The sequence below is a fragment of the Oncorhynchus mykiss genome, chromosome 20 (assembly GCF_013265735.2).
Source record: "Oncorhynchus mykiss isolate Arlee chromosome 20, USDA_OmykA_1.1, whole genome shotgun sequence".
NCBI classification, from domain to species: Eukaryota; Metazoa; Chordata; class Actinopteri; order Salmoniformes; family Salmonidae; genus Oncorhynchus; species Oncorhynchus mykiss.
Window position 1 is genome coordinate 21,981,908 of NC_048584.1, and position 16,235 is coordinate 21,998,142.

The 16,235-nt window shown below is 45.4% G+C and overlaps 1 protein-coding gene across 1 annotated transcript in view; it reads left to right on the forward strand.

The window, feature by feature from the left end:
* The window catches only part of snx29 (sorting nexin 29), a 117,243-nt gene that overhangs the window by 7,570 nt on the left and 93,438 nt on the right, over positions 1 to 16,235 (forward strand). Inside the window, exons 7-14 of the mRNA XM_036955984.1 lie at positions 425 to 694; positions 863 to 1,232; positions 1,374 to 1,468; positions 1,833 to 1,887; positions 3,217 to 3,305; positions 4,985 to 5,048; positions 5,241 to 5,369; positions 9,636 to 9,724. Coding sequence (XP_036811879.1) covers positions 425 to 694; positions 863 to 1,232; positions 1,374 to 1,468; positions 1,833 to 1,887; positions 3,217 to 3,305; positions 4,985 to 5,048; positions 5,241 to 5,369; positions 9,636 to 9,724 — 1,161 coding nt within the window. The remainder of the gene's footprint in view (positions 1 to 424; positions 695 to 862; positions 1,233 to 1,373; positions 1,469 to 1,832; positions 1,888 to 3,216; positions 3,306 to 4,984; positions 5,049 to 5,240; positions 5,370 to 9,635; positions 9,725 to 16,235) is intronic.

Below are 16,235 nucleotides of genomic sequence, written 5' to 3' on the forward strand. Positions count from 1 at the left end.
TCTACCATTCAGAGAGCTACTTTGCAGTAAGCCATGAGTCACAGTTGAGTCACTTACTCCCTGTGTGATATGCAGTCAGTGGTGTAGTGGAGGGTGAACGCACTGTTTACTCAGCTTTTTGGTATTTTGCGTAAGCGTTTACCCACCAATACGGGAAGATGCATTGAAAGTATAGGGAGTGTTATACTTAGTGTTATACTTATATACTTATGTTATACTTATCACCGCGACCTGCAATCTGAGTTTACCCACCTACTGTGTCTAGTGCAGTGCTGATGGATTTGGATTTATGTAGCACTTTTCCAATTCTCAGGGAGCTTTACATTGTTAGTTGGGGAGAACCAACTCACGTTATCCACTACCATTAGTGCTGTGTGAACGACTAGTAACTAGACCTTCTCCTCTCTCTCCACCCTTCACACAGGACTAAACTCCATCCTGTTTGCCATCAACATCGACAACACAGACCTGAACGGTGTGCCCCGGGCGGGCGGCTCCTCCTCCTCCGTGAGCCACCTCCTGAAGGAGTCCACCCAGGGCATAGGGAGCCTATGGAAGGAGTCCACCCAGGGGGTGAGCACTCTGCTCAGGGAGATCAGCACCGTCACCGCTGTGGTGCCAGGCTTCACCCCTACCCACTGCCCCGACGGATCATCAGACCCACTGCCTGTCCTGCCACGCAGCGCCTCCGCAGGTAGGGAGGAGAAATTACAATCAACTCAGACACTGAGGGGGACAGTGCATATAAACTATTATTTATATTCAGTTCTATTCATATTATTACATATTATTATTACTAAGGAATAATACGCCAACAAACATAGAGAGCAAACTGACAACGTGTTTTCTCTCTCCTCTCCAGACTCTGGCCTGAGGAAGGAGCGACGGAGGAAAAAGAAAATCACCAACATCATCTCCTTCGACGACCTGGATGGGGGAGCGGAGGACGAGGAAGAGGTGGGGGGGGGGACTGTCACCCTCAGGAAGAGCACCACTGCTCCTCAGGTCAGTCTGGAGGAGGGTATTTACCCACTGGAGTCCTCCTTCTCCCTCTCGCCTCTCCAGAATGGGCTGCCCGATCCTGGGATAGTCAGCTGGGCCGGGTCTCCTCCTTTCTCCAGAGCTCTGCCTGACACCAAGATTATTGATAATGATGATGAGGAGGAGGAAGAGGTATACAAGAGTAGGCCACAGCCACAAAGCCCCTTTCATAACACGGCCAACGCTGACCAGTGAGTAACCATGGAGACTAAGGATTATACATCATCTAGCACTTTCTTAACGATACAATAAGCAGGGAGAGAAACTCCTAATCAAGAATTGATATAAACAGGTGTACTTTATCTGTGTTGTAACGTGTGTGTCTGTTACAGAGTGTCAACGTGGGGCGCCCTGCAGGCCATAACTGATAATGACAGTTCAGACATCCTCATTCCTGTGGCCTCCAGCCACTCCTACGCTCAGCCAGGTGAGGCTCCTCTCCTCTACAGCAGTGTTTCTCAACCCAGTCCTCTGAGCCCAACAGTCATTTCTTACATAACCACAGAATTTTGGTTATAATGTGATGGTTCAAATGTGTTCATTTTTGGGGATAGTTTCTATAGCAACAGCAGACTGGTGTTAAAAGAGAATAGTGGGCGAGGTTGCTTAGTGATAAAGCTCATGAGAAAACTGAAGTGTAAATTTACTAAGCTTTTGTAGAATATGGAAAGCATTAAACCCAGACAGATACGTCAGCATTGAGGTACTTTCTCTCTCTCTCATTGTTTTTCACTTTCATTTTGTTTCAATCGGCTCAGTGAAAGATACGGTTGCATTTCCTGTACAAACAGATTCCACAGGTCCAGTCAGCGACTACGAGACGACCAGATCCCAGCTACAGTTCAAGTAAGTTGTCAGTCCATTTTACATAAGCATCATCTTAACAAGGGTGGGAGGAAAATTGCACTCAGATCAATAATTTTGAGTTCAAAGCTCATCACTAAGCTAAGGACCCTGGGACTAAACACCTCCCTCTGCAACTGGATCCTGGACTTCCTGATGGGCCGCCCCCAGGTGCTAAGGGTAGGTAACACCATATCCGCCACGCTGATCCTCAACACGGGTCCCCTCAGGGGTGCGTGCCCAGTCCCCTCCTGTACTCTCTGTTCACTGACTGCACGGCCTGGCACGACTCCAACACCATCATTAAGTTTGCAGATGACACAACAGTGATAGGTCTGATCACCGACAACAACGAGACAGCCTATAGAGAGGAGGTCAGAGACCTGGCCGTGTGGTGCCAGGACAAGAACCTCTCCCTCAACATGATCAAGACAAAGGAGATGATTGTGGACTGAAGGAAAAGGAGGACCGAGCACGCCCCCATTCTCATCGATGGGGCTGTAGTGGAGCAGGTTGAGAGCTTCAAATTCCTTGGCGTCCACATCACCAACAAACTTACATGGTCCAAGCACACCAAGACAGTCGTGAAGAGAGCACGACAAAACCTATTCCGGCTCAGGAGACATGGGTCCTCAGATCCTCAAAAGGTTTTACAGCTACACAATCGAGAACATGGTTGCATCACTGCCTGGTATGGCAAGTGCCTTGCGGCCTCCGACCGCAAGGCACTACAGAGGGTAGTGCGTACGGCCCAGTACATCGGCCCAGTACATCACCGGGGCCAAGCTTCCTGCCATCCAGGACCTCTGTACCAGGCGGTGTCAGAAGAAGGCCCTAAAAATGGTCTAAGACTCCAGCCACCTAGTCATAGACTGTTCTCTCTACTACAGCATGGCAAGCGGTTCCGGAGCGCCGAGCCTAGGTCCAAGAGGCTTTGAAACAGCTTCTACCCCCAAGCCACAAGACACCTGAACATCTGATCAACTGGCTACCCAGACTATTTGCATTGTCCCCATACTCCTCCCCACTCTTCTACACTGCTGCTACTCTCTGTTATTATCTGTGCATTGTCACTTTAATAACTCTACCTACATGTACATATTACCTCAATTACCTCGACTAACCGGTGCCTCACTATTGTTATTTTACTGCTTCTCTTTAATTATTTGTTACTTTTATTTTTTGGGGGTCTTTTCTTAAAACTGCATTGTTGGTTAAGGGCTTGTAAGTAAGCCTGTCACTGTTGTATTTGGCGCATGTGACAAATAACATTGGATTTGAGTTATTGGATGGAGATATATACGTAACCTCTCTCTGTCTGTGGTGTTACAGCTTGGAGCCCAGCCCGCCGGTCCAGAATGCACCTCTCTCCAGTGTACTGTCCAGTGCCACCCCTGGTCTACCAGAGTCAATGACAGTGGGTGTGTGTGGTATACTGTACATGTGTTTGGTAATAAGAAGGGAATCCTGTATGATGATCATTTGGGCTGCAGGTAGCCTAGTGGTTACAGCGTTGGACTAGTAAAACCGAAAGGTAAAAATCTGTTGTTCTGCCCCTGAACTAGGCAGTTAACCCACTGTTCCTAGGCTGTCATTGAAAACAAGAATTTGTCCTTAACTGACTTAGTTAAATAAAGGTAAAAAAAATAAGAATAATCCCTTATTCAACCAGGTGATGGCACTGCTGAGTCAGTAAGCCTCTGTGTACTCTAACGGCAGCCTACAGTTTACTGTAACAAAGGATGATATGAGTGAAACAGAACGGTACACTCAGAAAAGCATGTCTTACTTGATAGATTTCATTTATGTAAACAACACACACCATTAATTGACATTTCGTCCGCTCTACTGTCTTTCAAAACTTCCTGGAATGTAAAATGCCCTGATCCAGTCAACAGTTTACACACTGTCTGTTTTCCACTCCAGAACGTGATTTGCGTAATTTCCTAAAGCTTAGCAGAGGGTAGCTCGGCTGATGCTCATATTGATGCTGTTTCCTGTGTGTGGAACACACTAAGCCTGTAATGTGAGTTAGGGCAGGGGATCTGAGTGGGGCGGCACATCTAGACCCACAGGCACATCTATGGTCATGACTCACGTCTATAGTCGAACACTCACAGATTAGGGGCTCTCAAAAGAAGAGAGCTGTGTGTGTGTATTTGTGTTTGTGTGCTTTTGTGTTTGTGTGTACAGATAGAGAACATTGTGTGCAGTAAAAAAACAAAAAACATAATGGAGTCTGCCGTTTAACGGGATCTGTAATGGGAACCATTGTCCAAATCCATACACTGCCTGCATCACACACAAACCCACATACGCACAAGCACACACACACAGTTGTAGTGCAACAGAGGGGCGCCTCTCTATAAAGCTCCTTAATGGATTGCTGGTGCTAGCTTCCTGTGGTGAACGCATGGTTGTTGTAAATGTCACACCTATTTCTGGAGCACTGATGTAGAATTGGGAGCTCCAGATATAATGGGGCTCTCCTCTACCTTCTTCTTCATCATCCTCCTCTTCACCTCCTCAACCAGGCACTTTGGGTTGTAAAACCTACTTTTTGAAATGCGTCTGGGGCCAAAACGAGCTCCACTTCTTTGCGCTTCCCTGCTGTTAATGTAGCCAAGAGCTGATCTGCATTATTCATTTGCTTTTAATTGAGTAAATACTTTGGTATTCATAAGGCTGCCGTATCTTGGCCCTTTTTCCATAGACCTACTTCTCTCAGTGCAGTGCTATATATTAGCCTATATCCATCATGTGACTAGAGAGCTGTGCTGTGACTATGGTGCTAAAGTGTGTTTGTATCTGGGCAAAGGTAGTATATTAGTAGCCTGGCTGGTCCCATGCTCTATGTTCTGGAGCTAACTCATGTGTAGTCATGACAACGACAGAAGAGTTGGCTACAGGCAGCACAGTACAGTATGGAACCAGGTTAGTATTTAGGTATCAGTCAGCTCCGCTAATGATGAGACTTAAATATGAGCCGAGCAAAAGAAATGTGAACAGTTAACACTTGTACAGAGATATATATCAATTTGTTTGGGTCTGTGTTTTGTTTGTCTCAGTGTTGTTAACGGTCTCTGTCCTCTGTCCACAGTGGAGCTCCGCCAGGCCATAGTGGCCATGATGAACAGGAAGGATGAGCTAGATGAACTGAACATGTGAGATCCTCTCTGCTAATGTTGGTGGGATGAGTTGATCTTTAATGTGAAAAATCAAGGGGAATTAAGAGCTATGTATGTATGTGGGTTTTCTGAGAGTTGTGAGCAGACTGTGAATGCCAGTGTTCTGTGTGTGTGTGTGTGTGACTGTATGCTAACAGTATTGTGCTGTTGTGTCCTCCGGGGCTCCAGGTCCCTGCGCAGCCTGCTGGATGGGGAGATGGAGCACTCTGCTGGGCTGAGACAGGAGACAGACGCCTTGAGGAGACGCCTGGATGAGCTGGAGGAGAGACACACAGCCAAGGTCCAGGCTCTGGGCAGGTGGGTACCAGATCGCTGGTGGTTGTTGTTCCCAGTGGCAGCTTCCCATGGCTACAGTAGGAATATTGGTGGTTAGAGACAGACAAACCCACACTCACTGGAAACAGTCTTTAGAGGTTCAATATGTGTGTTTTTAAGTGTTGAGTATGCTGCAATGTGCACTTTTTACATTTGAGTGGTTTAGTCTTTCCACTCCTCTATGCCTTCAAGACAAACTGGAAACTCCAGCCACTCAAACTCAAGTGCTATCCTCCACCCAAATCTGGCCTGATCTGATCAATAGTAGCTAAAAATACTGGCGCTGGTAAGTAAGCCCTTCCTGTGTTTGTGTCTAACAAAGCCCAGTGGACATGAGCTGGGCTGAGCTGCTCTCATAGAGGTACCCATATTGATTCAGCACAGTGAGAGGAGTGGGTACTGGACTGGTTAAGACGTGGGCCACACACTGACTGAGGCAGTGCTTCTGACGTGCATTCTGAAAGTATTCAGACCCCTTGACCTTTTCCACATTTTGTTACATTACAGCCTCATTCTAAAATGCAACAAAAAAAATCCTCATCAATCTACCCACAATACCCCATAATGAGAAAATACAAAATAAAAAAAATATTTACATAAGTATTCAGACCCTTTGTTATGAGACTCGCAATTGAGCTCAGGTGCTTCCTGTTTCCATTGATCATCCTTGAGATGTTTCTACAACTTGATTGGAGTCCACCTGTGGTAAATTCAATTGATTGGACATGAAAGCCACACACCTGTCTATATAAGGTCCCACAGTTGACAGTACATGTCAGAGCAAAAACCAAGCCAAGAGGTCAAAGGAATTGTCCGTAGAGCTCCGAGACAGGACTGTCGAGGCACAGATCTAGGGATGGGTACCAAAACATTTCTGAAGCATTGAAGGTCCTCAAGAACACAGTGACCTGAGCAATCGGGGGAGAAGGGCCTTGGTCAAGGAGGTGACCAAGAACCCGATGGTCACTCTGTCAGAGCTCTAGAGTTCCTCTGTGAAAATGGGAGACCCTTCCAGAAGGACAACCATCTCTGCAGCACTCCACTAATCAGACCTTTATGGTTGAGTGGCCAGACGGAAGCCACTCAGTAAAAGGCACATGACTGTCCACTTGGAGTTTGACAAAAGGCACCTAAAGACTCAGACCATGAGAAATAAGATTCTCTGGTCTGATGAAACCAAGATGTAACTCTTTGGCCTGAATGCTAAGCGTCACATCTGGAGGAAACCTGGCACCATCCCTACGGTGAAGCATGGTGGTGGTGGCAGCATCATGCTGTGGGGATGTTTTTCAGCGGCAGGGACTGGGAGACTAGTCTGGATCGAGGGAAAGATGAACGGAGCAAAGTACAGAGAAACCCTTGATGAAAACCTGCTCCAGAGCGCTCAGGACCTCAGACTGGACACCTTCCAACAGGACAACCACCCAAGGCGCACAGCCAAGACAACGCAGGAGTGGCTTCGGGACAAGTCTCTGAATGTCCTTGAGTGGCCCAGTCGGAGCCCAGACTTGAACCTGATCTAACATCTCTGGAGGGACGCTCCCCATCCAACCTGACAGAGCTTGAGAGGATCTGCAGAGAAGAATGGGAGAAACTCCCCAAATGCAGGTGTGCCAAGCTTGTAGCGTCATACCCAAGACGACTTAAGGCTGTAATCGCTGTGAAAGGTGCTTCAACAAAGTACTGAGTAAAGGGTCTGAATGCTTATGTAAATGTAATTCAGTTTAGTATAAATGTGCAAAAATGTCTAAACCTCATTTTTGCTTTGTCATTATGGGCTATTGTGTGTAGATTGATGAGGGGAAAAAAAATTTAATACATGTTAGAATAAGGCTGTAACGTAACAAAATGTGGAGAAAGTCAAGGGGTCTGCATACTTTCCGAATGTACGGTATGTAACACTGACTGACTGAGGCACATGTTTGCACGCACGGACACATACACACATGCAGGAAATCCTATTCCCTACCAGCATGGAGCTCCGGCCAGTCTCCCAGTGACGTTAGCAGAGCAGAAACTAGAACTCACACAGGCTGGCGGGTAGGCAGGCAGCCAGGAGAGAGGGGGCCTGGCCAAGGAGAAAGTGGTCCTCCTCTCTGTTTGGTGGGTGGTTAGAAGAAACCCACTGAGAGAAGACTAAAGAGGTTGTGAGTTTTTCTTATTGTCATTCAGCGTTTCCTGAAGGTTGTTGGGAATGGGGTATTTTGATGTACTGTAAAGACAACACCTAAGGTTTGGGCGGTTTTACTGTAGTTGTTGAGAGGATTTTAGTTGTTTTGCTGCTTTGTGAAGTCAATTATCCAGCTGTCTCAAGGGGCTACTGTACAGTTGAAGTTCTCCCACTTTGAACAATCTTCTACTGTACACTGTCTGCCTAACTTTACTGTGCTGTGGGCATTGAGGAAGAATGTTTATGAAAGGAAAACCAAAGTACATGTTTGAAGCATTGTTTGCAGAGCATATAAATAAGTGGTTCTCAAACATCTCAGTGAATCCCCTGAACTAAGTCACCTGATTCATCTAGTCAAGTGCTTGATGATTAGTTGACCATTTGTATCAGGTGTGCCATCTGTGGAATCGTTAAAATACATTGAACGAGAGGTTTGCGAACCCCTGCTCTAAATTGCTCTTAAACATCCTTTATTTTGGCTTTGTTTTGTTTTATCCTCTGAGTGTATTACTGTAATGTTTTCTCTAACTGGAGCAGCTTTATAGCATATGTTTTTTTTTATTTTTTAAGCTGTCCAATCCAAATAAAACCTCTGTGACCTCTATCCCAGAAGCCCTCAGTAGAGGTCACAGGAAGTTGTGTTGCATCTCTTCCTGCCTCTCACTCTCTCTGATATCTGGGCTTTTCCTCACCCCGTCTGAGACTCACTCCACTGATCCAATTTCACTAATGGGTTTAGAGAGCGTCCATTTAGACAGAGAGCTTTTTAGGCGGAATACCCTCCATGTTAAACGCCCTCAACGACACGTGCCAGTTGTATAATACACAGGAAGGTCAGTGCTGTAGGATGCCTTTGAAACTTTCAGGGACACTTGCACCGTAATGTACAATGATGAACCCATATAAAAACATTCTACAGTTCCAGGGAATTTAATTTGGTCAGATACTGTGGATTTGGGTGGGGTTTGTGTAATAACACAGCCTCTACATTATCCTCATAGGATGTTCTCTACGTTGTCTTTCCTTTTATATGACTTTACAGTAGAACAGACAGTGATAAACTACATAGACCCTCTTATTATATAGATATACCTGTCTGTCAATATGGAATTTCTCTCTGTTTCTACCTCTGGTTCTGTGTCTTTAGTTGCATCATTGTATCTCTACCTCTAGATGTAGAGGAGATGCGTGTTTCAGTCCAGTTCCTCAGGCGTCGGGTTCCTGAGCGAGCCATTTATAGTTTATATATCCTGCAGTACACACCCTGCAGTCAGCCTCTATCTCTCCAATGTAACATTAGACATGTACAGGAGGCGTGTGTGTGTGGGCTTACACACACAAAGCGGACCTGTGTGTATGTGAGACGGGCTTACATGAGTTAAAGCCAACCTGTGTGTTTGTGTGTGACTGTTAACCTGCCTATGACTCAGCAGGAGGGCACATTCTGAGAGATCGATGAGACGCACCTGAGCCGTGGAATCCCCTCCCTCGCCTCCGGAATGCCAGACCATTTATTACCTTTAATTAAATGGCAGTGGAATTGTGTCTCGGCTCGCCGACTCTGATAACAACGGCCCAATCGTCCCTCCGAGAGCTCGTCAGCCGGCTTTCAGAGATCTCCCATCCCGAGTGTCCTTTGTAGGGGTAAAATGGGATGCGATAAGCAGGGTACAAAGAGCAGGGGAGAAAGGCAGGTAGTTATTATTTACAGCACTGTAATTCTCTTAGATTCTGATTGATTTCCCCTCAAACCAACAGTAATCATCCGCACAGGCCCTGTAAGAACATATACCACTACACACCTTTTCTGAACATACACACACACACACACACACTTGCACCACCCTTGTGCACAGTCTCCAGTGACAGTAAGCAATCACAGAAAACCTGTAGGGCTGCATGTATAATCCAGCTCCAGAGATGGGCTGGGATTTACAAGGCTGTAAACCCGCCACAGACACAGAAACCAACACAGTTACTGTTCCTGTCTGTGTACTGTTCCAGTCTGCTGCTCTCTCTGCATGGGCCTAGGCCTTGATTCTCTGTTTGTGTGTGTGTGTGTGTGTGTGTGTCTGCAGGGAGAACGAGGTCCTCAAGGTCCAGCTGAAGAAATACGTGGGAGCTGTCCAGATGCTGAAGAGAGAGGGGAGCCAAGGAAACGACACTGGTAAGACCACACACACACTCTATCTCAACACTATCCAGGCGGTATCATAACCGGCCGTGATTGGGAGTCCCATCGTCATCTGGGTTAGGGTTTGGCCGGGGCAGGCCGTCATTGTAAATAAGAATTTGTTTCTTAACTGACTTGCCTAGTTAAATAAAGTTGAAATAAAATAAATACATGTATCTAAACAGGGCAGGATAAATATCTTCTCTTTTGCCTGACAAGGTCAGTGTTGCGTCACCACTCAAGGACGTCAGTGGATAATAAGCCTGGTTTGAGATATGCCTCTGTGATACGTAATTCGTTTCCCTCCTTTTGTTACTTAGTCATTTTTGGGAATTTGGATAAAAGTGACTTTCTCTCATGTTGCCTGGGGATAAATCCACGCTGTGCAAAGGGTACAGAGATAAGACTGTTATATCAAAGGGAAACAAAATCAACATGGCAGATTATGTAGGGAGACAGAATGCTTAATGACATTTTGGGAGGAGAGACGGTGGTTATCAGTACTTTTCTCGGGTCCTGTCGACACTGGTATCTCTGGTATCTCCCTTCTACAGAGACAGGGATTCTCCTCAGGCACTGTGTGGGACACCCGTAAGGCACAAGGATGCCTAGGATATCGGCCAATTTAAAACGTGACTTGTGTTTTGAGAATTGTGATGTAATGTGCTTGTGGATGTTCAGCATTGTTGGGTTGTTTTTTAAGTGTTTCATATCAGGATCATTGCTTTTGTGTAAGTATCAAATATATAAATAATTTTTATATTTGTTGAAATAAATCATGTTTTTAGTTGAAAAAGGTGACTTGGCTTCTGCCACTTGTTAAGGGGAAGCATGCACACAATAGTTAGAAAAATATCCCAGACACACAGCATCTCATCTCTCAGGTCTCAGCAATTATGTAGTAGTCAGACTCGTCAAATCTCCAACATGGATGTTTGTCTAAAGTGACACGTGGAGCAATGCTCTGGGACACTGACAATGTGTAATAATGAATTGGCTTCCGGAAGGCTGTAGAATCCTGACTGAGGTTCCTTTTCGACACTAATCAAGGGCCTCCACACAGCCGCCGCCTGATGAATTACCCACAATCCTCCTCAGCCTTTCATGGTCCACAGTGGAGTCTGGCCCAACAGTGTACATAGTGACGCTCTTGATATAAATATCCCAATTTGGCTTTTCCCTTGTTCTCTTTCGCTTTCTTCTCTCCCTCGCTCTCTCTCTCTCTCTCTCTCTCTCAAATCAAATTAATTTTCAGCAGATGTCACAAAGTGCTATACAGAAAACCCCAGCCTAAAACCCCAACCTGCAAGCAATGCAGATGTAGAATCACGGTGGCTAGGAAAAACTCCCTAGAAAGGTAGGAACCTAGCAAGTAACCTAGAGAGGAATCAGGTTCTGAGGGGTGGCCAGTCCTCTTCTGGCTGTGCTGGTTGGAGATTATAAGAGTACATGGCCATTAAGGCCAGATTGTTCTTTAAGATAACCAGCAGGGTCAAATAGTAATCACAGTGATTGTAGAGGGTGCAACAGGTCAGTACCTCGGTAGTAAATGTCTGTTAGCTTTTCATAGCCGAGCTTTCAGAGATCGAGACAGCAGGTGCGGTAGAGAGAGAGAGAGTCGAAAACAGCAGGTCCGGGACAAGTTAGCACGTCCGGTGAACAGGTCAGGGTTCCATAGCCGCAGGCAGAACAGTTAAAACTGGAGCAGTAGCACGACCAGACTGGGGACAGCCAGGAGTCATCAGGCCAGGTAGTCCTGAAGCATGGTCCTAGGGCTCAGGTCCTCTGAGTGGGGAGAACCTCGCTCTCGTTCTCCATCTCTGTAGAAGTGTAGAACACAGGCATACTGAATCCCCTTTTGCGTGTAAGTCAAAATAATTTCCCCCCTGCATCCCTTCTGTCTCTATTGCTAATGATGTGCCATACTCCATCAGGCTTTGGTGTTGAGTTACAGCTGAAAGAGTTGAGAGGGGAAACAATGAAATTGATGCACAAGCGCTACAATACAGGCTTTGTTTCATGTCCTGTCAACACTGTTCACCTGATCATCGCGCAGCCTTTTGAAACTCCTCTAATGATGCAGCTCAATCCAGATGTCATCTTTTGAACGCAGCTCAGGCATAGACAGGCTACTGACAACCCATCTGAAACAGCTTTCCTCTCGTTAAACTCGACGCTGTTTTCTCTTCCCTCCTCCTGACGTCTCGTCTATCCACGTTTGTTTGGATTCTCCCCAGCTGTCGCCGTAGATTGTGTGTGTCACGGTGTCTGTATGTTATTGCTGTGTGGCTGACTGACTGACAGCGGCGTGAAGGGAAGGCATGCCACATTGTTCCCATGTGGCGTGTATCATTATTTGTGGTTATGGGATGAGACAGATTGTATGGGATGATTAGTACGGTGTATATAGTCAACTAATATGTCTCTCAGTCTTTAGGAAAATCTTAGAGAATACCCTAGAGCCACTGGCATAGTCGTGCTGTACAGTAGTTCACAGTAAGCTGTGAATTCTCTTGGGAACCTTCACAAAGTATTCACACCCTTCACTTTTTTATTTTGTTGTTTTACAGCCTGAATATTACATTTAGTTGTTTTTGTCCCTGGCCTTTCACACAATACGCCATAATGTCAAAGTGGAATAGTGTTTTGAGAATTGCTTTGGTACAAATGAATTAAAAATGAAAAGCTGAAGTGTCTTGGGTCAATAAGTATTCAAACCCTTTGTTATGGCAAGCCTAATTGTATGTGTGGGGCACATGAGTAAAAATGTGCTTAACAAGTCACGTAATAAGTTGCATTGGCTCACTCTGTGTGCATTAATAGTGTTTAACATAATTTTTTAATGACTGCCTCATGTCTGTGCCCCACACATACAATTATCAGTAAGGTCTCTGTCGAGCAGTGAATTTCAAACACAAATTCAACCACAAAGACCAGGGAGTGTTTTCCAGTGGCTTGCAAAGAAGGACACCTATTAGTAGAAAAAAAGCAGGCATTGAATATCCCTTTAAGCAGGTAAAGCTCTTCTTTTCTTTTTTTTGTTGAATTTTACCCCTTTTTCTCCCCAATTTCGTGGTATCCAATTGTAGTAGTAGCTACTATCTTGTCTCTTCGCTACAACTCCCGTACGGGCTCGGGAGAGACGAAGGCTGAATGTCATGCGTCCTCCGATACACAACCCAACCAGCCGCACTGCTTCTTAACACAGCGTGCATCCAACCCGGAAGCCAGCCGCACCAATGTGTCGGAGGCTACACCGTGCACCTGGCAACCTTGGTTAGCGCGCACTGCGCCCGGTCCGCCACAGGAGTCGCTGGTGCGCGATGAGACAAGGACATCCCTACCGACCAAGCCCTCCCTAACCCGGACGACGCTAGGCCAATTGTGCGTCGCCCCACGGACCTCCCGGTCGCGGCCGGTTACGACAGAGCCTGGGCGCGATGGCACAGCTGGCACAGCTGGCGCTGCAGTACAGCGCCCTTAACCACTGCGCCACCCGGGAGGCCTGCATGGTAAAGCTCTTAATTAACACTTTGGATTGTGTATCAATACAACCAGTACCTACAAGGATACAGGTGTCCTTTCTAACTCAGTTGCTGGAGAGGAAGGAAACCGCTCAGGGATTTCACCATGAGGCCAATGGTGACTTTAAAACAGTTACACAGTTTAATGGCTGTGATAGGAGAAAACTGAGGATGGATCAACATTGTAGTTACTCCACAATACTAACCTAATTGACAGAGTGAAAAGACTGAATACAAATATTCCAAAACATGCATCCTGTTTGCAACAAGGCACTTAAGTAATACTGCAAAAAAAATACAATGTATCGGCAAATCCGATACAACACATTACTGAGTACCACTCTCAATATTTTCAATTATAGTGGTGGCTGCATCATGTTATGGGTATGCTTGTGATCTGGGGAGTTTTTCAGGAAAACAAATACATGTAATGGAGCTAAGCACAGGCAAAATCCTAAAGGAAAACCTGCTTCAGTCTGCTTTCCACCAGACACTGGAAGATTAATTTACCTTTCAGCAGGACAATAACATAAAACACATTGTCAAATCTACACTGGAGTTGCTTACCAAGAAGACAGTGAGTAGCTTGAAAATCTACTTGAAAATCTATGGCAAGACCTGATTTTGTTTAGCAATGATCAACAACCAATTTGACAGAGCTAGAAGAGTTTTGAAAAGAATAATGTGCAAATGTTGCACAATCCAGGTGTGGAAAGCTCTTAGAGACTTACCCAGAAAGACTCAAATCTGTAATTGCTGCCAAATGAGGTTCTAACATATATTGACTTAGGGGGTTGCATAGTTATCTAATCAAGATATGAGTATTTTATTATTCCAGATGTTTTACTTTCTGAGGACACTGTACTTCCATTTCCGAGCATGCAATACATATGAACATTTTCTATACAGATTGTTTAGCTAAACTCGCTGTAGGCTTGAGATATGCATCAATTTAGCAGTGGTTCCCCATATTTCAAGTATTAAAATCCAATGAAGTAAGCGAAATCCGAGTACGAATAAACCAATGAAACACTGGCCACAGAGGCATGATATGAGGGTCAACTTTCTCTGTCCCAAGGTAACGATTCAACCTTCTTCATTTCATCTTTGTGATTCTCTCCTTCCAGTATCTGTTTACATTTAAGGTATTAATCTCAAACGCATATTATTTCTTCTTCTCCTAAATTAGATTTAGGCGCTCTCTGACCCCTGCTAGATTCATCTGTGCTGGAGCGTCTCACTTCATACGCTTTAATACCTCCATTTATAAGAAGCCCTCGACAGGCGGGATTAATCTCAGTTCAGAAAACAGATTACGACGGCAGTTAAAAACGAATCAACACACAAAGTGACGTTGCTTCTCATGCTCCTTTGACAGACAGACAAGCTACTTAATGAAGGAAGCAACCAGTAGCATTTTTCACCTACGTGACTCAGGCCGCCAGAGATATGTTACTAATTCATTACACACACACACACACACACTGCCATATCTATCAGACCTTCCACGCCGTAGGGTCATTGGTGTGTGTGTGTGTGTACGCGCCCGCACATGTGTAATGGTGTTTATTGTGTTTGTGTTGACCAATGTCAGTTCCTGGGGGTTGACATGGGATGAGTGTTTATTAAACAGATGGTGTGTGTAAGGGAGATTGGGGTTTGTGCCACCACCATGGAGCCTCTTAATGAAACAGAACTGTGTGTGCGTGCGTGCGTATTAATTTATTTTGCTTGAATAGAGAGGCTCGTTTATTAAACCAGAAAGTGTGTGTTGGTGTGTGAGAGGCTCTTTATTAACCAGCCGGTGTGTGTTTACCTGGGTGGAGAGGTGTTACAGAGACAGGTTGGCCAAGGTGTTCAGCTGAAGGGGACCGGGTGGGGCAGCAGGTCTCATCACCTGAGCTGTACAGTGTTAATGAACATTTTAATCAACGACCGCATGCCAGAGATGGTTCAGTGTCATTATGTACTGTAGCCTCCCACCTGGCCAATCTTCATGAGGGGGAGATGATAGGGCAAGAAAAGGGAGAGTAGACGGGGTGAAGTGGGAGATGAGGGGGTGGTTGAGGGTGGCGGGGAGAGTAAGAGGGGACAGGGCCTCAGGCTGCTACAGGGCATCAGGTGAAATACCTGGAGGAGACCTCCAAGATGCACCTCTCTTCTATGTCTCCCGTGGTGTTTATCAGCTAGACCTATCCTTCCAACACCTGGTCCCCTATGCACGCATGAACACACACTTGCATGGATGCGCACACACACACACACACACACAGTCAGTAAGGGATTACATCTGGCTCCAGTCTGGGGAACCTGTGTTGTATTAACAGGGTAGCCAGTCATTTACTGCATGACTGCCCAGCCTGATAACCATTTGATATTCAGCATGCAGAGGAGAGGAGTGCCAAACACTGTTCAGATGAAAGGATGGGGAAAATGTGGTGTGGGCACGTAGGCTGTTCTTTACTAAACTTGTTTTGTCATTGTCACAAAGTCACTGGGTGGAGTAGCTGCGTGTGTCTGTGTGTGTGACTCTGGGAGGGAACTCATTCTAACTGCGTTTGTGTGTGTGACCTGGAGCTGGGTGATATTGACAGAAATCACAACAAATTTACTGAATTATCACACTAACAATAAATGGAATGATATGTTCATAACATTTAATGTGCACCACAGTCATTTTTTAAATATTACCCTTTAAACTACTACTACTATTTTGAATGTTGTAGCTATCAATTGTTAACCATCACAAATATTAGCAAATGTTTCATTTCAAACTTCATATTTTTCTATTAGGGCCCTATAGGTTATTTATCATAATGAACTATATCAGCAAAATGTCCACAATAAGTTGTCAGTATTGATAATTTTAGGTTTATCGTCCCAGCTCTACTGTGTACTCTGAGTGTGTGTTTTATAATCACACCAACAGCTGTATGTGTCAGCCACCTGCCGTTACTCAGATTAAACTCAACTTCAGAGGG